Here is a 26,068-nt window from a genome sequence, read left to right as displayed (position 1 = left end):
TCACTACCAAATATGGTGATGAGAGGAAGCCCAGTGACCGGAATTGGGAGAAGGAGTGAGACGAATTTTGGTAAAATTCTGCAAATTTTGTCATCAATTTAACATTTGACCTCCCATACAGTTTTCTGTTTTCAGAACCAGAATCTGCAACAAACAGAGTGGACTGCGTTTTGCAGACTTTACCCTTTGCCAAGGTTTTAAAAAATTGTTGTTTCGAAGGAATGCAAGGGTCGAATAGCGTTATTGCACATGCGCACTTCACATTGTAGGCGTTCCCTAAAGGAAATATGTAAATAAATGCTAGAACGCGCCAATAGGATTTCACTAGTTCGTGCCTGCCTCGCCCCACCTCTTTGCTCGTTTTGGCCAATATGATTATTTTGTTCCCATTTCATACGACACGCTCTGGTCTAATTTGGGTTAGTTATAAGAATCTTTGGTATAAACATTGGCTGGATTGTACCATTCTCTCAAAAAATATTTTAATTGTGCTTCTTTTGACATATTTTCATGTATTTTAATTTTATTATAAAGATAATACATTTTATGTCATAAATGTTGTGTAACATAACCGTTTAATGCTCTCAAAATGATCTAGTCGTGCATTTCAAAAGTGCGCCTTCCCCCTGTTACGTTTTTGGTTTATTCCCATAGACTGCCATGTTGGATTGAGTCACAAATCTGCCGCTATTTGCGCTGGAGTTCTGATTAAAGTTTAGTATCTACCATATGCAAGACGTTGCAGGAATGTTCTCATAATTTGGATTGAAGGAGGACCTTACGTTGTGTTTGGGACTAACGAAGATAATATTACACTAAAGCTGTTTCTATCGGGAAGTGAACAAACGTGCATCGATGTGAGGGTCCGGTTGCAGGCCACGGGAGATCAATGACTGTTTGTTTGGGTTTCTTACAACGTCGAATCGGAATCATAACACACCTTTTGGTTGATTGTCAATAATGAGTGGCCATCTGCCGCAACGGCGGCCCGCTAACAGTGCATCCAAACTGCTAACCCCACAAGAGAACGACTGTCTCTTCAATTACCTCGGCAGAAAATGCACCGTAAGTTTATCAGTTGTTATACTTTCTTTACTAATTGCTCGTGAATGATGTTTACCCGTTTCAGGATTAATTGAAGCCTCTGTAATTGATGCCCCAATATGTTTGATATAACAATCGAAGGAAAACAACTCTCGCCACTGGCACTGGCTAGATTGGTGGAACAGGGGTAGGGAAAAATAAGTCTTGATATCCCGGGACATAGTGACATTTAGGCGGTAGAAAGTTTCAGTCAAGCCCCGAGGCCTCGGGTGTTCCCTGACACACCTGCATAGCACCCAGAAGAGCCAAACCACTGTTAACAAGAATGTGCTGCTCGGTTTTGTTGGCCCTAGACCTGGGCCAGTGTTAGGATCTGCTAAACTCATCAACCTGACTACGAATATTTTTTCGTACTGAAGTTGCATAATGTCTTGACTGATTTCGGAAGCAGACTGTGTGTTCAGAACAGCCTGTGTGTTCTGAACAATCTGTCTGGCATGCATTGTTCTGTTGTCCACACAATACTTTGTCATAGGCAATCACACAATTCAGTTCAGTTGATTGCTCTCCTCGGTTTTTGAGATGCGGCAATCAGTGAAGAATGTGTCCAATGTAGCGTTAGTGTATCACTGTAGCAAATTAGCTCTGATGGGCAGGGACTCTATTTAATGTGACCGCTTGAGAAATTATATTATATAACGCGTTTTGATATCATTTGACCCGGCCAGGAAATTATATTTCAATAGAAACAATGTGTCCTCTTGAAACGTGATGTGCATTGATTGCGCCCTTTAACCTCGGGTATTTAAGTTGGTGTAATGTACAATAGCATTGTAAAGGCCTAGACTTACTAGACTACTTTCCCTACAGTGGTTGAGCCTACAGTTTCTCCAGAGTAGGTGCATTGATAGTTTTGTCTCGGTAGTAACTTTCCCATGCCACGTTACCACACCCTTTGCTACTTCCCCATATCATCTGGCTTTGAGTCATGTCACCTTTTGTCATGTTCACAAAGTAGGCTAAGATGGTGTTGAGGAAGTTGTCTTCGCTTACTTCCTCTTTCTCACGTGGTGGGCCAGAAGAGTCTCGCCTCCTACCTGTCTGTCACAGTCATACCTGTCCCAGGTGTGTCTCTGCACCTGTTGTACACCTGCATACACAGCCAATGACATCATTCCACAGACATCCAGGCCATGTCACTCACCATGTGAGACAGCCCAGGCAGTTGCGTGAGTGTCATTCCTGCCTCGCTCTCCTCATGAAAACGCTCTTGTTAAAATCTGTGCGAAGTGAGCGATTGCTTGTTATGTAATGGTCTCATGTAGCTAGAGAAGGAAAATGTAGGAAGCTGCTGTCTTTTCTCTTCCTCCACAGAGAACTGAACACTGAACAGCCCCTGCTTCTGTGTTTAACCTTTTGCTTATTCCAGTTGTTGAAGGCAAGTTATGCTAGCTGAGCCAGAAGCTAATGTCTAATACCTGTTGCCTGTTGAGACATGGATGTTATGTGCTAGTTGGAACCAGAGCTGTGTCAGTGGATTTCAGCTCAGGGCCTCTCTCTGTGTCTCTCAGCTCAGGGCCTCTCTCTGTGTCTCTATCTCAGTCTCTATCACTCTGTCACTCCACTCTCTTTCAGTGATTCATACATACAAACAGTGAGCAGCACACTCTGAAACGCAGGCCCTGCCAGATGATTAATCACATATGTGAGAGGCCCAGCCTGTGTTGATGTGGCTTCACTGACATTCAACTCATTGGTATTCCTACTGCTTCACCTTTTACTATCAGCACCGGGCTAGAGGTGGAAGCTATCCAATTCGCATTCTGTGTGAGTGAGACAGAGACACAGAGACTGCCTGATCAGCAGTCCTCTCCAGCAGGAAGTGCAGTGGTCCACCTCCTTCAGTGTTTTGTGCTGGAGTGGCGAAAATGTGCCTTTTGATCTTTACCTCATACTCTCCTTCCCAACCTCTTCCCTGTTCCCACTTTCCCCACTTCGGCCTCCCCTTACCACCCCTACTCTGGGCCTCTGCCTCCCAACACCAGTCTCTGTATTTCCTACTACTCTCCAGTCTCTACTCCTTCCCAACTACACTCTGACTTCCCCCCTCTCTTTCTGTCCTTCCCAACCCTAGCCATTCCTACCCAATCCCACTTTTTAGGCTCATGGGAAATACTGTCAGGACATGGATGAATGATGCACACTTACCGTACATTCAACATCCTGTTTGTTCGTTTTCCCTGTGAGCCCTCTACAGTCCTACTGGCTGTAGTGTGTAGTAGCACCAGCAGCCTGGTGATTGGTGCCATGGTGAGCTTTGATGATGTCACTGGGACTGGGTGCTTCCTGTGGCCGGTGGGGCTCGTTGAGGCTGCCACTTGTGATCAGAGCTCGAGAGTCTGATAGATGAAATTGCTCAGCTCTCTGTGACCTCACTGTCTTTGTCCCGTTGTGGGCACAGCCAGCTAGATGAGCACGGACATGTATTGCTTTCTTTGAAATGTAGTCTAGGCTAGAAAGCTTCATGTTCCCCAGACACTGTATAGCCCTTACCCATCTGTGTGTAGTTAGCTACTAGGCGTTCTCGTGAACTTGCTTTACCACTTTCTGCTCAGGCCTGCCTTTCATCTGCAGGGTAATTGGCCTGAACCCCTCTGCGAGGAGGCTAGTGAACTTGGTGAAGAACCTGGGTCCCGTTTTCCAGTAACATTTTAAGGCTAAGTTCGTCTTTAGAACCTTCATAGGAGCATCGGTAAATCGCTGTGCTGTTTCCCAAAACCGTTGTTACTAAAGTTTCACTTGAAAGCGCTTGTTATTTACCAACTTATTTACCAACAGCTAAGTGTTTTGTGAGCTGCGTTTTTTTTTACCCTTCTGCTTCACTTTATTCACCGACAATCAAGATGTTTCTGTCTGACTGTGACCAACAACTTTCCAACAAAGTTGTCTACACACAGACCTACAAAGTTGCCAAAATATTTGCAATTGTTACAAACAAGTGAAGCGTAAAAAGCTTCAAATGTAACCTGAGATGACTGCATTAAAATATACTTTTGGTCATGTATGTGGACACTTGCTCATCAAACATCTCATTCCAAAATCATGAGCATTTATATGGTGTTGGTCGTCCTGCTCTTTACTGCTATAACAGCCTCCACTCTTCTAGGAAGGCTTTCCGCTAGATGTTGGAACAGTGCTGCTGGAACTTGCTTCCATTCAGCTATAAGTGCATTAGTGAGGTCGGGCACTGATGTTGGGCGATTTGGGCCTGGCTCGCAGTCTGCGTTCTAATTCATCCCAAAGGTGTTCGATGGAGTTGAGGTCAGGGCTCTGTGCAGGCCAGTCAAATTCTTCCACACCAATCTCAACCAACCGTTTTTGTGTGGACCTCACTTTGTGCACGAGGGCATTGTCATCCTGAAACGGTAACGAGCCTTCTCCAAACTGTTGCCACAAAGCACAGAATCATCTGGAATGTAATTCTAGGCCTTTTTACCTTTATTTAACTAGACAAGTTCGGCTAAGAACAAATTCTTATTTTCAATGACAGCCTAGGAACAGGGGCTGATTTGTACCTTGTCAGCTGGGGGATTTGAACTTGCAACTTTTTGGTTACTAGGCCAATGCTCTAACCACTAGGCTACCCTGCAGCCCCAGACCATTATTCCTACTCCACTTAACTTTACAGTTGGCATTGGGCAGGTAGTGTTCTCAAGGCATCCGCCAAACCCAGATTAGTTTCCACTGCTCCAGAATCCAATGGCGGCGAGCTTTCCATCACTCCAGCCAACGCTTGACATTGCGCATGGTGATCTTAAGCTTTTGTTCGGCTGCTCGGCCATGGAAACCCATTTCAACTCCAGACGAAAAGTTAAAGTTGCTTCCAGAGGTAGTTTGGATCTCTGTAGTGAGTGTTGCAACCAATGACAGCCGATTTTTGCGTGCTTCCTCACTCGATGGTCCCGTTCTATAAACTTGTGTGGCCTACCACTTTGCCGCTGAGCCGTTGTTGCTCCTAAACGTTTCCACTTCACAATTACAGCATGTACAGTTGACTGGCGTAGCTCTAGCAGGGCAGAAATTTGATCAACTGACTTGTAGGAAAGGTGGTATCCTATGATTGTGCCACGTTGAATGTCACTGAGTTCTTCAGTAAGGCCATTCTACTGCCATTGTTTGTCTATGGAGATTGCATGACTGTGTGCTTGATTTTTATACACCTATCAGCAATTGGTGTGCCTAAAATTGCCAAATCCACTAATTTGAAGGGATGTCCACATACTCTGGATATATAGTGTAAATGGGCAACGTGTACATATATATTTGCAGTCAAATTGTATTTGTCAATGCTTCGTAAACAACAGGTGTAAACTAATAGTGAAATGCTTATTTACGGGTCCTTTTCCAACAATGCAGAGTTAAAGATCAAATAAAAATGGTGACATGAGGAATAAATACACAGTGAGTAAAAATAACATGGCAATGAGACCGGGTCTACCAGTACCGAGTTGAATTCAGGGGTACGAGGTAACTGAGGTTGCTATGTACATTCTGTGCCTTCAGAAAGTATTCCCACCCTTTGACTTTTTCCACTTTTTGTTACAGCCTGAATTTAAAATATTTCTGTGGGGGGAATGTATTTTAATTGGCCTACACACAATACCCCATAATGTCAAAGTGGAATTATGTTTTAAAATGTCAGTAAGTATTCAACCCCTTTGTTATGGCAAGCCAAAATAAGTACAGGAGTAAACATTTGCCTAACAAGTGTCGTAATAAGTTGAATGGACTCACTCTGTGTGAAGTAAGTGTTTAACGTGCTTTTTGAATGACTACCTCATCTCTATATCCCAAACATACACTTATCTGTAAGGTCCCTTAGTCAAGCAGGGAATTGCATACACAGATTTAACCACAGAGACTATGGAGGATTTCCAGTACCTTGCAAAGAAGGTAGATGGATAAAAAGCAGACCTTGAATATCCCCTTGAGCATGGTGAAGTTATTAATTACACTGTGGATGGTGTATCAATACAACCAGTCACTACAAAGATACCGGCGTCCTTCCTAACTCAGTTGCCTGAGAGGAAAGAAACCGCTCAGGGATTTCACCATGAGGCCAATGGTGACTTTAAAACCGTTAGAGTTTAATGGCTGTGATGGGAGAACTGAGAATGGATGAACAACATTGTAGTTACTCCACAATACCAACCTAATTGACAGAGTGAAAAGAAGGAAGCCTGTACAGAATAAACATTTTCTAAAACATGCGTCCTGTTTGAAACAAGGCACTAAAGTAACACTGCAAAAAATACGGCAAAGCAATTAACTTTGTTCAGAATACAAAGTGTTATGTTTTGGGCAAATCCAAAACATTACTCAGTACCACTTTCAAGCATTGTGATGGCTGCATCATGTTATGGGTATGCTTGTAATCGTTAAGGACTAGGGAGTTTTTTTTATGTTCAAAGGAAACTGAATAAAGCTAAGCACAGGTAAAATCCTAGAGGAAAACCTGTAAAATCCTAGAGGAAAACCTGTTCCTCTAGCGTCTGCTTTCCACCAGACGCTGGGAGATTCATTCACTTTTCAGCAGAACAATAACTAAAACACAAGGCCAAATCTACACTAGTTGCTTACCAAGAAGACGATGAATGTTCCTGAGGGGCTGAGTTAGTTTATGACTTAAATCTACTTGAAAATCTATGGCAAGACCTGAAAATGGTTGTCTAATTTGACAGAGCTTGAAGAATTTAAAAAATAATAATGGGCAAATGGTGCACAATCCAGGTGTGGAAAGCTCTTAGAGACTTACCCAGAGAGACTCACAGCTGTAAACGCTGCCAAAGGGGCTTCTACAAAGTATCCACTCAGGTGTGTGAATACTTGATATTTCTGTATGAAATGTTTAATACATTTGCAAAAATGTCCCCCAAAAATTATTAATTTTGTCATTATGGGGTATTGTGTGTAGATGGGTGAGAAAAATAATCTCTTTAGTCAACTTTGAATTCAGTCTGACACACTTGTCGATCTCCAAGGCATTTCTAGTCAATCGCCAAATATTTCTGTGGGGGAAAAAAATAAACCCCTGTTCATGTTTTATTATTCCCGGGCTGTTGGTGGTAGGTGCAGCCAATTCAGCTGTCCTGCGTGCCAGGTAGGCAAACTGTTGCCATTTCATGTGTCTGAAGGTCCAAACTCTGCCTTCCCGGTGGGCCTGGAGAGGAAATCAAGTGCTCTATGCCATTGCTGGCCAATCCGATTGCTCAGATGACCGAGTCTGCAGTAACGTAGCAGGCATAAAAGAAAGCTACGGCAAAATTGATACTGTGAGATTTCAAAACGTTTAAAACTGTGACTACAGAGAGACTGTCAACGAATACAGCAAAGAGCTGCTGTTTTTAGGAGTGAGTTCATGTTTAAGTTCTTACTCAGAACTGTCAACACTTTGTAGTCAACACTTTTATAACCCATAATGCGCGTTCTTCCTATTTCCACTCAGCGCTACAACAAGCAGTGCAGCAGCAATGAATTAGTAGGAAAGTGTGTATATATATAGGCTTGCGTTGTTATTAGCGGCTTGGGTCTTTTTTTTTTATATCCAGGAATATTTCACTTTTCTCTGTTAATAGGAGTAACAACATGAATTTGTGCATGAGGCAGAAATAATGCGGTGCGACTTGAGTTTCGTCATCGGCTGGAAGACTGTCCCTTTTTGGTTTGTGTCAGTGGAGGAAAGGGGGAGCGGAGGGACGGACCCTCAGTCTGCTGCTCTCTCTCTCCGATAAGACTGACCACCAGGTGCAGGCACCACCAGCCCAGTAAAGTTTAAAAGCAAATTATTCAAATGTGCCTCACAAGTAATACAACAATGGATCTATTACCAGTGTGATCATATAGCCTACCTCAAATTTTGAAATGTATATATTTTTTAAATGTCCCGAACAACAATGCACTGGCAGGTAAATTCAAGCAAAGCCAATATGCAGTGATAATGTATTGGGCCTATAGCCTACTGCACAAACCTCATTGCTACAGAACTGTTTTTAATTGGTTAATGTTGCATAGGCTTACATTTTTAAGTCATGTTAGTAAAAAATCAGAGCGGTAGATCTCGGCATGCATGTTGACTCAAAGTGATCTTGACTCAGAGAAGGTTGGTGACCACTGGGCTTTGTAATTTGTCTAACGATGTACTTAGCGAACATTCTTGCCGTGTGGTGTTTTTGGCTTTCGGCTGTTGTAGGTTTACGATGCGTCGTTCCATCGGTATCGGGAAACCGGGCCCTGATCTTGAGTCTGTGTAGTGGAGCCTGACATCCAGCCCTGCTGAGTCAGAGGGTTCTGCTGCAGGCCTGTCTGACCCAGCAGGATCACACATAATGGGCATGGAAGGAAGGCCTGGCCACATCCGTCTAAGACCATGAGATACTTGGCAATAAGTCTCCAGTTAGCTCTGTTTGAGCTGGCCCTTTATCTTTATGACAAGTTATCTTCAAAGAGCTGCGGACATTGTTTGCATTGCTGCAGCAGCTTCACTTGGTAACCACTCTGTTCCCTGAGACGGCCGCCTCCTCCTAGTACAGGGCTGCCCAACCCTCTTCCGGGAGATCTACTGTCCTGTGGGTTTTCAGTCCAACCCTAATTTAACACACCTGATTCTACTCAGATATGCTAAATTAGGGTTGGACAGTAGATCTCCAGGAAGAGGGTTGGGCTGCCCTGGTCTAGAGCTTCTAGGTCTAGATGCATTACTGACATGTCTGCTGTCGGAGTCAGTCAGCGGTGTGACAGCTCGGTCCTATAGAGAAGGGTGTAGAGGCTGTTATGGTGAGACACACCCTGCTGCCAACAATAAAGACACGTTATGACAGGCCATCCTTCCTGACCTCCTCACATTACTATAAGTAAATGACAAGAGTATATTCACCACTTTTTTGGCAGCCTGACAGGCTACTTTACCGTCCTGCGTGAGGAGACTGCTGAGATGTCAGTAAGCAATACAGAGGACAGTACTGGCACACAAGAGGACAGGGTGACTTTAGTCCTGCTGAGAAATGAACTGCGCTGCGGTAGTCTAAACTCTGCCAGTGCTGTCACACCTCTGTAGTAGTGTTTCTGCGCATGCATTATTTTCTAACCTTTTTTATTTAAAGTTCAACTTGGCGAGATGAGGTTGCCCTGAGCAGATATTGAGATGAGCGCGATGCAAAATGTTGCGCGTGCATGTGCGCTTCACACTGTTACTGCGTGATCTCTACAGGACCAAAACAGCAGAGAAGTTTAGCCTCGCGCTTCAACCCTCTTAGTTGTTGAGGAAGTTGCCCTGTTATTGTGTATACTTGCGTGCTTGAGTCTACCTTTTTTAAAGCAGGAAGTTGATTCCATTGAGGTCAAATACATATTTTTAAAGGGAGACCTGGCCAACACTGCTTCACTGTAAAATATAGACTGAGAGTCTGTGAGTCTCAGTTAAATCCCTATTACATCCATTTGACATTTTAGTCTTTTAGGCGACTCTTATCCAGAGCGACTTACTGTTCGTGGGGGTTGGGCCAGTAACTGAAAGGTTGCTGGATCGATTCCCCGAGCTGACCAGGTAAAAATATGTTCTTCCCCTGAGCAAGGCATTTAACCCACTGTTCCCCCGGGCTCCGAAGAAGTGGATCTCGATTATGCCCCCCCCCCCCCCCCGCACCTCTCTGATTCATAAGGGTTGGGTTAAATACTGAAGACACATTTCAGTTGAATGCATTCGGTTGTATTAACACCTTGTGCCTTTCTCTCCCCTGCAGTCGCTGTGTTCAGCGGTGGTGCAGGTATACTCAGACAGGAACTCAGCCTGGACCAAGAAGTGCTGTGGTGTGGCCTGTCTAGTCAAAGACAACCCAGCACGATCCTACTTTATCAGGGTGTTCGACATGAAGGTGGGTTTAGTTCACACTGTAAAACAACACATTTCACTACACCTATCTGATGTATGTGACAAAACATAGATTAAAACCAATGTATATAATAATAATTACATCCACACACTCTGTCTCTCTCGCCACAGGAGGGTAGAAGCATGTTAGAGCAGGAGCTCTACAACAACTTCTCGATCACTTTTCCCAAATCTTACTTCTTCACATTCGCAGGAGACGTGAGTTATCCCTTTCTCGATGTGCTTCGCTCCAGCCAAGTCCTTTCACATGTCATGGTCATTTTGTTTATGGCAAAAACCTGTGTGTGCTGTCTTTTGAAGCCTGCAGTGTTGTTCGTTCTTATGACATTCCACTTCGTGTGTGTGTGTGTGTGTGTGTGTGTGTGTGTGTGTGTGTGTAGTCGTGCCAGATGGGACTGAACTTCGCCAACGAGGAGGAGGCCAAGCTTTTCCGGGGAGCCGTCGAGGACCTGCTTGGGAGACGACAGAGAAAATCTGGTGACTACTACCTACCGATGCCATCTTTGATTCTACTGACCTCGGATCTCTGATATTGAAACCATCTCCTCTCCTCTCTGACCTAAGCTTGGTCTGCTAATGTTTGGACAGATCCTCTCAATTTTGAGATATGGATCTCTCCTTCTTTCTATGCCATCTCCTTCCTGATTGTTCAATTGGCAGCTCTCGCTCTCTCTGGCCCACAGTTAATTAAGGGCTTTAGCTCCAGTAGAAGGGGAGCAGTTCTAGAATCAGCTTCACCCTCTACTAAATCCTAACATAAACATGTGCCTGATCAGCTAAGATCATTGTCCGGGGGCAACAGTGCTCTTCCGTGCCTCTTTTTGAAGTGCTCATGGAGACCAGCTTGCTATAATGACAAGTTCAGGACTGTTTGTCCTCTGTCCCAAACCAGCAAGAGTCGATGCAGTTTCTGTATGGATGATCCTCTTTTTAGATTTAAACTCTTTCTGGTCAGTCAGTCTGTGACCGTTCTGGTAAATCACTAACTCGCACACGTACGCTTGACAATCAATCCCCACACACACACGCGCATCCATGCTGCTTATAAACTAACCCCCCCCCCCCCCCCCCCTGCTTACAGAAGAGTTCCTCTTTGATCCTCTCTACTCACCTGTAACTCCATACCAATCCCTTACCTTTCACTAACACACAGCACTATACAGGAGTTTAATTCTATACATTTTGTTTTACAGAAAAAAAGACGTCAAAATGGTAGGTCAAAATGGTAGGTCAAAATGGTAGGTCCTTCATGAGTCTTTTTTTTTGGGGGGGGGAAATCATTTTGATAACCAGAAATCGACGTAGACACTAAGTTTTTAAACAAATAACCCTGAAATGATTTGACTTAAAATATACATGCACGTAAACAAACACACTCGTCCCCACGTGGCTTTGATTGAATGGTTCCCGTGTAAAGCCATTGGATAATCCACTGAAAGCAGGTTGTCTCAGAGAGAACACCTCTCCCAAGCCCCTAATTAACAGACTACCTACCCTACCCCCCAGTCTTAATCTTAACCATAAGGGGTATGGAAGTACTGTAAATCTGACTGTGGCATCAGTGGTGAGAAGCAATTTCTATGTACATAAAGCCTCTTTCCCGGACATGCTTAGGTATCCTGCATACACACTCCAGAAAGCCAGTTCTACAGGGACGTTGAGCAGATCCCTCTCTCAATCTTAAAATACCATTCCTGTGACACCACTCACACTTCATCACACACTCCAAACCAGGCCATATGAATAATCAGCCAACCTCCACATTCTACAGATAAGAGACTACAGTTGGAAGTCGGAGGTTTACATACTTAGGTTGGAGTCATTAAAACTCGTTTGTCAACCACTCGACAAGTATCTTGTTAACAAACTATAGTTTTGGCAAGTCGGTAAGGACATTTGCTTTGTGCATGACGTAAGTAATTTTTTAAACAATTGTTTACAGATTAATTCACTGTATCACAATTCCAGTGGGTCAGAAGTTTACATACACTAAGTTGACTGTGCCTTTTAAACAACTTGAAAATTCAAAAAAATGTCATGGCTTTAGAAGCTTCTGATTGGCTAATTGACATCATTTGAGTCAATTGGAGGTGTACCGGTGGATGTGTTTCAAGGCCTACCTTCCAACTCTGTGCCTCTTTGCTTGACATCATGGGAAAATCAAAAGAAATAGACCTCCACAAGTCTGGTTCATCCTTGGGAGCATAACTCCAAATGCCTGAAGGTACCACGTTCATCTGTACAAACAATAGTACGCAAGTATAAACACCAACTGTTTGGCCAAATGACCATCGTTATGTTTGGAGGAAAACGTGGGAGGCTTGCAAGCCAAAGAACTTCATCCCAACCCTGAAGCACAGGGGTGGCAGCATCATGTTGTGGGGGTGCTTTCCTGCGGGAGGGACTGGTGCACTTCACAAAATAGATAGCATCATGAGGAAAGATAATTATGTCTTGATGTTGCTTCAATATATCCACATTTGTCAGGAAGTTAAAGCTTGGTCGCAAATGGGTCTTCCAAATGGATAATGACCCCAAGCATACTTCTAAAGTTGTGGCAAAAAGGCTTAAGGACAACAAAGTCAAGGTAGTGGAGTGGCAATCACAAAGCCCTGACCTCAATCCTATAGAAAATTTGTGGGCAGAACTGGAAAAGGCGTGTGCGAGCAAGGAGGCCTACAAACCTGACTCAGTTACATTAGCTCTGTCTGGAGGAATGGGCCAAAATTCACCCAACTTATTGTGGGAAGGTTGTGGAAGGCTATCCAAAGCATTTGACCCAAGTTAAACAGTTTTTAAAGACAATTCTACCAAATACTAATCGAGTGTATGTCAACTTTTGACCCACAGGGAATGTGATGAAAGAAATAAAAGCTGAAATAAATCTTTCTCTCTACTATTATTCTGACATTTCACATTCTTAAAATAAAGTGGTGATTCTAACTGACCTAAAACAGGGACTTTTTACTAGGATTAAATGTCAGGAATTGTGAAACTGAGTTTAAATGTATTTGGCCTAAAAAAAGGTGTATGTAAACTTCCGACTTCAACTGTATATATAACCTTGTAGAGTATAAGAGGTGCGTCATTCTCCTCATCAGTACCCAGACACGCTGGGGGTGATACAGTTCATTGGCATTTTTCTTGAATTTATGTAATTTAGTACCAGAGCTTTCCTTACTCTACAGATACTATAACAGTCAAAAGCTCTTTCAGAGATGCTCTCGGGAACTGGTCATGTTGATTTGCTGTGGTGGGACATTAGTGTCACACTTTTCACTCCTTGGAATCACTTATCAACGGTGCATTCTATTGGACTTCAAAGCTAGTTTGCTCTGTGCCTGGCTCCCCATAGTGTTGTACTGGTCTTACTGGGGGGGCTGACCGTGCCACCCCAATCAACTCCTGGTCTGCTTAATCAGGCTAAGAGTATTTAATTCAGCTGCTAATGTTAGTTACTTCACAACTCTCACACTACCTCAGTCCACTCACAGCACTGGCCACGGAACGGAAGGAGTTGTTGTGAGGGGGGGGCTGAATTGGTGACATTTTTGCCATTTGTGACCTGTAAACAGATTTCTGAGAGTGATGTTTTCACATTGCATGGCCCAGACCTGCCCTATGAAGTTTTGATCAGACTGGAATGGCTTGGGCTGTGCCCATACAGACAACATTCTGGCCGAGCAGGCATGGTGTGTTCTGCCTGTGGCCATACAGCGGTTTGTCTGTGGTGTCTCAGTGTCTGCAATAATGACAGGTGAGAATGACCCTGCAGATAGGAATTAACTGTGTTCACCCAGAATGTTAGTTTCTGTTGCCTTATCGCTCTCTTTTTCTCACTATCTCTCCTTCTTTCTCCATGCTCTCTCTGAGTCCCGTCTCCCAGCCAGCCAGCCTCTCTCTCTCTCTCTCTGATGTAGATTCATCATGTTTAAGAGAATCTCAGGGATTATGGTGGATTAGCAGTGGGCATTAATGGTTATGTAAAATCCAGCAGCACTGTGATTTGCTGGGATTAGAGGTGGGCTGGAGTTGGGGGTGTGGTTTGGCACGCTGGTGGGGAGGAAGGCAGAAGGGAGGGGATGAGAGAGTATGGGAAAGAGTCTGGCTCGTAGAGCTGGGACCTGGCAGTGCTCCCTGTTGCGAGGCTGTGGAGAGGGCACTCTGTTTGGAGGCGGGGCCAGTTGTGGCATTTGCCCAACCCCTATCCACCTCACTCAGCCGGAGGGTCTTAGTCTGCCTTGGTCTTAGTCTGCCTGGCTCTGCCTGTTCTCTCTGGTTGCTCCTCCACCTGGTTCTCTGGATCTGTTTTTGGAAACGCCTGGAGTTGGTTCTCTAGTTCTATAGCTCGGGATGTCTCTCTGATTCTGTAGATCTTTGGATCAGTGGCTCTCTGAGCTATAGCCCAGGACTAAGCACCACATAGTCTTGCCCCCCCCCCCCCCCCCCATGCTTCTGCCATTGCTCTGAGATGATGTTCTGTACCACCTTCTTGTCCTCTCCCTCTGAGGACCTATCTGAGGGGGGAGGAGGAGGGGCGATGCTTCCGGGAGGGTGTCTCTCCACCCTCCACTGCCTGATCCTTCCCCAGGAGGAACTATATGCGCCTCCCTCGGACCTCGCTACCCGCCTCTCGCTACGCCACGGGGACCACGCTTGTGGCGTGGTGGGTAAGATGCTGCTGGACGTCAACATGGCGGCGGCCGGAGATTGTAAGGTGGACAGAGGGTGGAGGAAGGGGGACGGAATTCCCTGTGACTGTAGTCCCTCAGTCTCACCCTCGGTCAGAAAGAGCCCCCGTGGGGACTCCAGCCACAGAGGTAGGTGGCTAGGGAGTCGGGACACTCATGTCCATATAATTCAGTTTGGATTGACCACTGTGGGTGTCACAGGACGTGTGAGCCGCAGGCGGTGGCAAATAGTATTCAGTGTGAGGATTCCACACGAATCTCATCCAGGCAGTGTTGTAGTGATGGCTTTGTTTTTCTTGTTTGCTGTGCGTTGGTCTATCCCTGTGGTCCCACCAGCAGACAGCTCTCTGACTGACTGCCCTAAGCCTACTGGGAGGCTTTAGAGAGGAGATGGTTTTACACGAGGAGTGCTTACTGAGATTGTAATTTGATCACAGTAGCAGGTAGTGTGTTGTGACGTTGGCTAAACTCTCCAGGTGTATAAAGGCAACCCACTCTCTCACCCTGTGTGCCCTCTCATTGAACTAATTGTTGGAGGACTCGTCAATGATGGAAGTAGGGCCTCATTAATGAAATGTACATCAAAAGTCTTTTGTAATCGGTTTGTTAAACTACCTACTTCTGACACTCGGGTCTCTCTCCCCCAGACCTAGACTCTCCCGGACTCTAGCATTGTGGGTACTGTAGTTCTGACTCTTCTGTTCCTCCTTAGGCCCTGCCCTGCCCATGGCCACGGTGGACATCAAGAATCCAGAGATCAGCAGTATGCCACGGTTCCACGGCCACAACTCTCAGCTCAACATGGTGAGCAGCAGCGTCAACAACAACAACAAGAAGGAGAAGAAGGTGAAGGGAAAGAAGGGCAAGAAGCTGACCAAGGCAGACATCGGAACGCCCAGCAACTTCCAGTAAGTATTCTTTCCAATTTATTCCTTTCCGTTCTTCTCTATTCTGTTTAGTTGTGTGTTTTTAATTCTGCTCTTATTTGTGACATCTGAGAAGTAAGGGTCTTTCACAAGCCCTCAGTGTGGGTTGAATCCATCATGAGATTAAATATTTGGCACTTCTAGTTACTCACTGTGATGTCAAGTTAGGATGTGGCCCATTTGGGTTAACTGGGGGGTATTGCACAGCTAATGTATAGAGGAGTACCTCTAGCCATACTGCAATGTGTTAATGTGCAGGCTAAGAGTTGATGGGACTTTTTAATCCTGGACATATTTCTAATCACATGTAATATGTATCTGGCATGATTGATGGATGTGAGGATAATCTGTCCTGTGTTTTTAGGAATTGGACACTGGTAGTCAATACTATGGTACTGGGTTACTGAAGTAGTGTAAACTAGGGGTATTTAACCAGGGGTCCGCACCCAGGTATTGCAGGGGATCCCGCAAAAATAAATGCATTTATACAGTAGCAGTCAAATGTTTGGACACCTACTCATTATAACCTGCCCAGGGACTGCGGTTGAAAATTAGCCGGCTGGCTAAAACCGGCACTTTTAATGAAACGTTGATTAATGTGCACTGTCCTTGTAAAAATAAATAAACTCATCTCAAGGGTTTTTCTTTTTACTGTTTTCTACATTGTAGAATAATAGTGAAGACATCAAAACTATGAAATAACATGCATGGAGTCATCTAGTAACCAAAAAAGTGTTAAACAAATCTAAATATATATGAGATTCTTCAAAGTAGCCACACTTTGCCTTGATGACAGCTTTGCACACTCTTGGCAATCTCCCAACCAGCTTCATGAGGAATGCTTTTCCAACAGTCTTGAAGGAGTTCCCACATATGCTGAGCACTTGTTGGCTGCTTTTCCTTCTCTCTGTGGTCTAACCCATTACCAACCCATTACCAAACCATCTCAATTGGGTTGAGTTTGGGTGTCTGTTGCTCGTGTTTCTTGGCCCACGCAAGTCTCTTATTGGTGTCCTTTAGTAGTGGTTTCTTTGCAGCAATTCAACCATGAAGGCCTGATTCGCGCAGTCTCCTCTGAACAGTTGATGTTGAGATGTCTGTTACTTGAACTCTGAAGCATTTATTTGGGCTGCAATCTGAGATCTAATGAACTTATCCTCTGCAGCAGAGGTAACTCTGGGTTTTCCTTTTCTTTGGTGGTCCTCATGAGACAGTTAAGTCATAGTGCTTAATGTTTTTTTTGACTGCACTTGAAGAAACTTTAAGTTCTTGAAATATTCCGTATTGACTGACCTTCATGTCTTCTAGGAATGGACTGTTTCTCTTTGCTTATTTCACCTCTTCTTGCCGTATTATGGACTTGGTCTTTTACCAAATAGGGCCATCTTCTGTATACCACCCCTACCTTGTCACAACACAACTGATTGGCTCAAACACATTAAGAAGGAAAGACATTCCAAAAAGTAACTTTTTTTGAAGGCACACCTGTTAATTGAAATGCATTCCAAGTGATTATCCTTATGAAGCTGGTTGAGAGAATGCCAAGAGTGTGCAAAGTTGTCATCAAGGCAAACTTTGAAGAATCTCAAATATAAAATATTTAATTTATTTTTTATTTTTTTTACACTTGTTTTCTACATGATTCCATATGTGTTGTTTCATAGTTTTGACGTCTTCACTGTTATTCTACAATGTAGAAAATAGCAAAAATGAAAGAAAAACCCTTGAGCGAATAGGTATCCAAACTTTTGACTGGTACTGTATAGATCATTGTTTTTTTGTGTGGATATTTATTTTCAATTTTTTTTTTAATGAATATCGCTAGCAACAACAGAATAAACACATTTTGAATTAGAAGTATCTTGTTTCTATTGATTTCTCAACTCCTAATATTGAGTAAATGACACTCTGGTGTATCTGTCATAGGCTTTGAAAAAGCACCTGCGAATAGGCTACCAGTGTGGCATGTGCAGTGTCTTGACTTGGACGTACATTTCTGCCAACACATGGCTCACCTTTGTTTAACCAGGTAAACGGCTCCTCTTAGCAAAAGTTTGCTTGGAGTTACCTTTTCTAGTTAGGCGACTTTAGAGTTTACACTTCCTCTGTGTCCTCTCATCCCCTGAGTGTAGGGTTAGGCTACCTACTATATACTGATTGGATCATTCCCTCAGGCTCTGTACTCTCTCTCTCTGATCATGTGTTTCCTTCTAGGCACGTTGGCCATGTCGGCTGGGACCCCAACACAGGCTTCGATGTGAGTATGACTGACTGACTGACTGGGTTCTGACTGAGGAAGAGATATTGTTGTCTATACTGTAGCCTCTGGCTAGTAGACTCATCCCCTACTTCTAATGGTATGGGAAGATCCTATCTGACCTGTGATCTGCCTCTTCTCACGCGGCGGTCTACCTAGCCTCTGTCATATAACGTATGGGATGTTTTAATGTCACATGAACAGTGAAATGCCTTTCTAACTCAAACCAATTGGCCTGGACAGTGGGATGGTTTCTCTCCGAGGATGTGTATTACTGGGAGAAAGCGGGGAGGGAAGGAAAGAGAGTGGGGGGGGGGGGTTGTTGCGTTTTCGTCCCCCTTACCAGTCCTCAGGCTCAGAACTTGTTTATTTCTGAGGTAGTGTTCGTCAGACATGATTCTCCTCAGAAATAAATATGAAATATTATGACGCATCTCTCATCTCTGCCCACTGCAGAAGTTACTGCCAGCCCAGGGTTACACAAGGAGATTTCACATTATCAACCTGTTTCTGCATAATCCATCCATTCATTTCCAAAAAAAGGATAAGTAATTATTGCGTGGTGTTCTACATGCACATCGAACAGAGCAGACGGGAACCGGAGGATTTGTTGAAATTTCTAAAAATAAGATTTCAATGATTTTGCGTTTCTGAGCTTTAATACTTTCAAGGACTTAAGTGGAGAGCGAGAGATGAGAGAGGATGTTTTAACATGTTTCGACAGAAACAGGAAAGAACCCTGCAAGATTTGATTTACTTACAGCTGTAATTCATTACATAAAGAACACAACCTGAATTACATAGAGGTAAACAAACTAACTAAGCTGTTTGTGTCTCTGCCCAGAGAGCTAGAGTAGTGGTTTAAAGTAGATATGATATAAACCTGTGTAATCTAGTTCTGTGGGAATATAATCTCACAGCCTTCAATCCACTCCACCGGTTGGCCAACGGGCATTGCCAACCTGGCACAGGTCCCCTCAGCCACCAGGTGGTGATGCAGGGGCTGTTTTACAACAGGGGTGCCAACATCAGAACAGTTTATCTCAGAACATGAGACCGCCAGCTCTGACATAATGTGGTTCTAACTGAGTGATGTTTTATCCCAGTGAGGTTTTACCTAGGGATGCGCAGATGCCATTTTTGACCGATATCCAGTACTTCCCTTGCCAAGAAACCTGATCCTGATAACAGATAGTTAAAGTTTTATCATCCTTTTAAGCATTCCAGTACACTTAAATAGTTGAAATGCACAACACTGACCAAAATGTTATTTTGTTGGCATTTACGCATGTCCCCATTACCAGTGAAACATAATCAACACCCATTTCTTTCACTTACTTGCTGTGCTGTTTTGTTGTTCAGTCGTACAATGAAATCCTGGTTGAGAATGAAACATGTCGAGCAGTGAAGTTTCAGCTCTGTCTGTCCTTTCCTCAGTACGAAATCCTCGTCAACCCACTGTGCTGTCAGACTCAACATGCTCATGGGGCTGACGTCGCTGGTCCAAATGTCAGTTGTGAAGTTAATAGCAGTGACGTCCATAGCAAGTAGCTCGTGGATGTGCGTTTTCAACGTTTCTGTGTAACTCCGGTAGGGCTACATCTGAAAAATAGCGCCTACTTGGTAGTGTGTACCGGGGCTCGAGATGCTCGACCAGTCGGCGAAAGCCAACATCGTCCACAACAGAGAACGGTTGATTGCCAAGGGCAATGATTTCTATCGTTATCGAATTTCGCCTTTTGAGTCTCTCGCTGAGATTTTCTTGAACTTGTTTAGTTGTGCACTTAGTAGTCACTGAACGTCTGGTGGTGATGGACTTTCAAATGAGTAATTAGGTTTGTGGTATTGAAAGATTTCACTTTTCCCCTCTGGAAATAATATAATAAATAATAGCAGCACAAATGTTGCATATGGCCTTTTTGTTATCTTCCTTTGAAACTTAAATAGATCCACACAGCAGACATTGTGGACCAGGTTAGTAATGCTGTATTTTTGGTGTCGTTACGTCATCTACCTACGTTATACAGGTATGCACGTCATCTACCTACGTTATACAGGTATGCACGTCGGCGTTAAACTATACATCATGCCGATGTTGGCATTTTTAGCGAATATCTGCCAATTCCGATATGCTTAACAATTTTTTAATTAAAAAAATAATTAAATTATTGTATTTTTTTTCTGTTTCTCATGCATCCCTAGTTCTAACTCATTGAGGTTCAAACTGAGTGAAGTTCTAACTGATAGGAGATCTAACTCGGCATGGCTCTATTTCCTATAATCCAGTGTTCTCTTCTCTCCTCCAGGTGAACAACCTAGACCCGGAGCTAAAGAACCTGTTTGACATGTGTGGCATCTCTGAGGCCCAGCTGAAGGACAAGGAGACTTCCAAGGTCATCTATGACTTCATTGAGAAGAAGGGAGGAGTGGAGGCAATCAAGATAGAGCTCCGCAGACAAGGTGTGTGTGTGTGGGTGGGAACTAAGGGCTTTGGGTTGTTTGTTTGTCAGAAGAGTATTGATTTACAAAAACATGTTATCTTGTAGCCTATGTAGTGTCCATATAGATTGTTTAGTGCTCTAGAGTCTAATGTTCAGTGTGTGTTCCTCAGGTCCTCCACCTCCAAGGTGGTGTGGTAGGTTGGTTTATCTCTGCATGGTGCTGCTGTGGCATTAGTCTGACTGGGAGCTGTCTGATAGACAAACTCTGACCTCTGTTGGACAAAATAGTCTAACACAGAGTTTCCCAAACTCATTCCTTGGTGCACCTATTTTTTTGTTTGTTGCCCTAGCACTACACAGCTGATTCAAATCACCAACTCATCAAGCTGTGTAGTGCTAGGGCAAGAACCGAAAAGGTGCACACAGGGGGGCCCCAGGACCGAGTTTGGGAATCCCTGGTCTATCACAGGGGTGCACAACTCCTCAGGCCCTCGAGTTCCTCAGGACTGAGGCCCTTGAAGACCAGGGTCTGTATCCACGAAGCATCTGAGTGAGAATGCTGATCGAGGCTCTGTTTTGTCTTAAAGATCATAATGAATCAATTATATGGAAAGATCCTAGATCAGCACTTTTACTCGTAGAAGCTTTGTGCATATGAGCCCAGAGCTGTGTGCCCCTGGGCATGATCTAACATGTATGGACCTTGACATGCCAGACCAGGAGTCCGATTGCAGTGTGCTGAAGAGACGTTTTCCTTTTCTTGACTGTAGAATCACATGTTAGTCAATGCTATACTCTTTTATCCCACCACAAAGCTTTTGTCTGAGTTTCTGGGTTAGTTGAGAAGAATTACTTGAAGCATAGCTGTCCCTAGTGGCTACAGTCATTACTGCATGGTGTCATAGCAGCAATTGAGCTGTATTTATTTGCTGCCTTTCCTCTGAGGTTCTTCTAGAATCTAAAGCATGTTGTGAAGTGTGTACAATAGCAGATGCCATGCTAAAATTATTTCTCTTTCTGGTCCAGCCCCTCCACCCCCTCCTTCCAGAGGCGGACCCCCACCCCCTCCCCCACACCAGACCTCCAGCCCCCCACCCCCGCCCCCACCGGTCAGGGGCAGGGGCGCACCTCCCCCTCCACCCCCCTCCAGAGCGCCCACCTCAGCACCACCACCTCCTCCCCCCTCCAGAACAGGCATGGGAGCTCCACCCCCACCCCCAACTAGAGGCCTTCTGCCCCCTCCTCCCCTGGCTCCCCATGCCCCACCTCCTCCCCCACCTCCCTCCTTCACCTCAGCAGGTATTGGTTCCGGGGCACCACCTCCTCCTCCCCCGCCGCCTCCCGGCCCTCCTCCCCCACCCATGCTTCCGGAAGCTGATGGAGGGGGTGTAGGTGCTGGTAAGCCCTCAGCCCTGTTGAGCCAGATCAGGGAGGGGGCTCCGCTGAAGAAGGTGGAGCCCGTTTCTACCAGCACCAGCCGAGACGGTCTCCTCGAACAGATACGACAGGGCAAACAGCTAAAGGCTGTGAGTGGACATTATCTCCTTATACATTACTCCCTAACCCATTGTTCCCCAACTGCCGTCCCGCGGGCCAAATCTGTCCCGTCAGCAAAATGATTTGTCACCCCAAAGCCCCCCAATTTAATTAGCAATATTTGTTTCATTTAAAAATAAAAATGGCCGGACCCGAGATGCAAAAACTCCCAAAAGCAATGTCCCAAGAAGGCAGTTAACTAAATAATGCGAAAGTTACATTTTAACTTCATTCATGGGGAGAGAGAATGCAGGAGACATTCAAATAATAATAAAGCATGCAGTGGACTATTTTGTGGTGCTGAAATGTTCAACTGCAATCAATAGGAGATGAACAGCGCCTGGTGCTGGAAATATAGCTAACTTGTTATGCAATTGTTGCACAGCAACAGATGGAGAAAAACTACACCAGTCGAGTAATTCATTTCAACAATGATCTTCATTTTAATTTGACTTTACAAACAACAAGCGGGTTTAATTGGAGTCTATTTCTTAAGAGCCGAGGCCTATATAAAATAACTTAACTGGCTGTGGTAGGCTGAGACTCAACAGCTTTTTCACAAGAAAAATAGAAGTGGGATTTTTTAAATGCCTACTTACAATTGCAACTGTCCAAAAATGAAGCGTCCAACATAAGACAATGATTGAAAGAAAAAAAGGTGACGTGTCTGAATGTCGGTATAGGGGTAGCCTGCTCCTGTAATGACAGAACAATTAGAAAATACTGTCAGCTTTACCTAAATATCCCTGAATAAGCACTCACAATGTTAGTATTTATTAAATACAGTCATATAGGCCACTAAGTTGTTTAATCAGTAGGAAAAGTTGCATTTCCCCTGGGACACGATCTTGTGGATGTCGGGTGAGATGGATGCGCTTGTGATGCGCAGGCAGTCCTCAATCGAGTTATGTGAAAGCCGGTTCCTGGCGTGAGTCTATACCGCGTTCATAGAGGAAAATGAGGACTCGCAGGTGTATGTCCAGCCACACATTGTTGGCACATAAAATGTGAGTTTCTTGATTGTGCTGTGTTCCTCTGAGAATGCCACCCAGTTAACGCTTTAGTGTTTCTGCGTCGGGCCTCTGTCTGGGGCGGGAAGGCCACATTCTAGCCTGAAACTTATATTTTCATTAACCAGCTTTGATAGTTTTTGCGATCATGCTAATTGTTCTGAACAAATGTTGATGTTAAAAAAAAAAAAACTGTAGGCTACGTAGATGTGTTTTTTTCCTCACCAATTTACGCACAGAGAAATAGATGACAAAAATCATTAATATAGAGACATGGTGATTTTTATGAGTGTAATCCGATCTAAATTATTATTTTGACACTGAATGTATTATTTACTAATCAGATGTGTTAATGTTGCTCAAATTGTAGTGTAGGCCAATTAACTGGTGTTAATATTATGTACTAGTTATGTTCTGGCCTGCCGACTACTGGCTCAGAAAAAACTTGTCCATAGGCCAAACCTGGTTGAAGAACCCTGCCCTAACCTCTATGCGCCTTTAAGGCTAGCCCTTCACACTTCCCCCTATCCTCTAGAGATACTAGACGCACAGTCCCCTATACTGGAGAGTGTTCACTGGTGTGTATTCCTGTGTGTGTTCCAGGTGACTGACGAACCAGGGTCAGGAGGACCCGCCACCCCTTCAGCCGGCATCGTAGGCGCTCTGATGGAGGTGATGCAGAAGAGGAGCAAAGCCATCCACTCCTCAGGTACACACACACACACACACACGAGATAAGAGGTTGCTGTTATATTCATACCAATGTGTTTTGTTTGTCTTTCTCTCCCTAGATGATGATGACGATGATGACGAGGAAGAAGACTTTGAGGATGATGATGAGTGGGATGACTAGTGACCCTCCCCCTCGCGGATGATTATGACAACACTACATTGTTCCTAAATTGTCTTTCTAAATCTTATTCAAATTATAATGTAAATGTTTTATCAATTTGCTGTATATTTTTGTTGCCTTTTTTTTTTTTTTATAGACTATTCTGTGCAATACCTCATTTAATCTGTAAAGGTTTGTCATGTTATCTTTCTGTAAAGTTTTCTTCTCTCTCTCCTGGATTTAAACTTTTTACGTCAAGTTTCTCTTGATCTAAGAGGTCAGTCAGTGACTGGAGAGAACAAATGAACAAACTGTCAGAGCCCTTAATTTAGTTGTTAAAAATCGAGAACACTATTTTCATACCCTTCTCTTACTTTATTTTTACTTATTCAAAAATCCTAGTTTAGCACTCTTATTTTCTTATGAAATCAGCTATGTTGGAATATTTAGCCCCATTTGCTGTCAATTGTAAATCTACTCGGTTTGTATTTTTGCACGAATTGAAAGAGGCTCAGTACGTGAATACAGAGCAGTAATCATGGCTGTATCTGCAACGTTATGCTTGAAAGGCTATCACTTAAATTATCCAACACTGTCAACCCGTACACTACAGTAGTACACACACACAGCTGTCTTCTCTGTTTTTTGTTTTTTCATCATAGTTACAATACATTATTGATTACAAACGGTTATCACAAACAATGTTTTTTTTGTTTTTTTTATAGTAGCAATCAGTCTCCTACAGTTTATTTGTTTGAATCAGGTCAGTGCAGATGCAAAGCTTGAGGATGAATTAGTTTGTCAACTTAATATGACATCTGATTTTGCAGCTGTGTCCCATGATGATCTGTTTATCTAACAAACTGTCCCTCAGAACCAGTGAACTACACTAACACATCTACTATTGACACTAACCTGACTCTACACAGGGGGATACTGCTTTCTCATTGGAAGGGAACCAATGCTGTTCTTTACAGTATTGCTCTGTCTGTTTTCACGATGAGTGAAACTGCGTTCAGGAACCAAGATATATGGACATCAAACCTTCAGAAATTAGGTTGGAAGAATAATGGACTATTAAATTGTACACTCAAATAAATGTTAATAATTTACAGAGATGCTCTCCTGTTTTCTGTGGGATGGATGTGAATATGTTTAAATATGAACAGCTGTTGTACAGTAGGATATGCACCTTTTTTACAATAAGTGCTTGTTTGGGCCTAAGGTTGTTTGAGGGAGAGCAACTTCTGAGTGTTTACCTATTTTGATGTGTGAGCACGTTCAAGGCCTAAACATGGACGTGTGTGTGCGTGCGCACTGAGCCCACTGGCATCCCTTCCATCAGTAGTGAGTGATGACCAGAGCTCTCATCAGCAGCAGCTTAGTATGACTGATTCGATGAGCTGGCCATCTTCACATGGGGTCTTTGAACAGTACATATCGAGATGAATGAATATGGAAGACCTGAATCTATATGCTACTGATATAGAGTCTGATCTACACTTAATATTTCTGACTGTCCGGTGATGTTCCACGGCATGTCTGAATACACGAATATCCCCCTGGTATGTCTGCTCACACAGACTGAAATAAGATTGCCTGCGTTAATATTTAGATTTAATTGTAGTTGGTTGTTATTGCTACCTGTTCCAGGTGAGTGTAGCTATGCAATCTGTTCCAGTGTAGCTATGCCAAAGATGGAGGGGGTGCAGCAGGGTAGAATATGTTCTGTGTCCACGCTCCTTTGTGCACTTGGTAAGCCTGTCCCCTATGAAGGGTTTACGAAAGCGATTATAGCAGGCATGTCACATTTCCAGCTGGCTCCTCCATCGCGACGTTACCTGAACGCCCATCTGCTGCCCGCTAATCGTTAGCTGTCTTATCAGCTACTATCTGATTAGATCTATCGGACATTTTCTTTTTTCTTGGGCCTCTATAACTATATATTTTTTTGCGAATTGGATTGATCCACTCTACCACACGGAACCCCACTAATCGTACCGATGAAAATGCACGAGGTGGCTAAAAACAGACCTCCATCCTATGCTAGCTTGCTACCGATGGCCCGACTAGCTGTCTGAATCGCCGTGACCCCAACCAACCTCACTACTCACTGGACCCTTTTGATCACTCGACTAAGCATGCCTCTGTCAATATGCCTTGTCCATTGCTGTTCTGTTTAGTGTTTATTGGCTTATTTCACTGTAGAGTCTCTAGTCTTGCTCACTATACCTTATCCAACCTATTAGTTCCACCACCCACACATACGATGACATCTCCTGGTTTCAATTATGTTTCTAGAGACTATCTCTCATATCACTCAATACCTAGGTTTATCTCCACTGTATTCACATCCTACCATACCTTTGTCTGTACATTATACC

At 43.9% G+C, this 26,068-nt stretch overlaps 1 protein-coding gene across 2 annotated transcripts; it reads left to right on the top strand.

Annotated features, from left to right (window-relative positions):
- The first annotated feature begins 407 nt into the window (after nucleotides 1-407).
- On the top strand, nucleotides 408-24,800 carry LOC109896749 (neural Wiskott-Aldrich syndrome protein). 2 transcript variants are annotated; one of them, XM_031831887.1, is made up of 10 exons: nucleotides 408-1,065; nucleotides 9,843-9,974; nucleotides 10,103-10,189; nucleotides 10,372-10,468; nucleotides 15,395-15,590; nucleotides 17,823-17,865; nucleotides 20,172-20,325; nucleotides 21,333-21,832; nucleotides 23,456-23,561; nucleotides 23,644-24,800. In XM_031831887.1, exons 1-10 carry the CDS (start codon nucleotides 961-963, stop codon nucleotides 23,703-23,705), a joined length of 1,482 nt encoding a protein of 493 aa, XP_031687747.1. In that variant the 5' UTR covers nucleotides 408-960; the 3' UTR covers nucleotides 23,706-24,800. The 2 variants fall into 2 exon arrangements, with proteins under 2 accessions (XP_031687747.1, XP_031687748.1); XM_031831888.1 differs by lacking the exons at nucleotides 408-1,065; nucleotides 9,843-9,974; nucleotides 10,103-10,189; nucleotides 10,372-10,468 and adding an exon at nucleotides 12,973-14,811.
- The last annotated feature ends 1,268 nt before the right edge of the window (nucleotides 24,801-26,068 follow it).

Source organism: Oncorhynchus kisutch, linkage group LG9, assembly GCF_002021735.2.
Source record: "Oncorhynchus kisutch isolate 150728-3 linkage group LG9, Okis_V2, whole genome shotgun sequence".
In the NCBI taxonomy this organism is placed as follows: domain Eukaryota; kingdom Metazoa; phylum Chordata; class Actinopteri; order Salmoniformes; family Salmonidae; genus Oncorhynchus; species Oncorhynchus kisutch.
Note: the sequence above shows the minus strand (reverse complement) of the source record. Positions and strands in the feature narration are given on the sequence as shown.

Bases quoted from the DNA above. Each gene is read 5' to 3' on its own strand.
- LOC109896749 (XM_031831887.1), top strand. From the start codon at position 961: ATGAGTGGCCATCTGCCGCAACGGCGGCCCGCTAACAGTGCATCCAAA. The intron at 10,190-10,371 runs GTGAGTTATCCC...GTGTGTGTGTAG, and splicing joins TCTTCACATTCGCAGGAGAC to TCGTGCCAGATGGGACTGAA. The intron at 23,562-23,643 runs GTACACACACAC...TTCTCTCCCTAG, and splicing joins CAAAGCCATCCACTCCTCAG to ATGATGATGACGATGATGAC.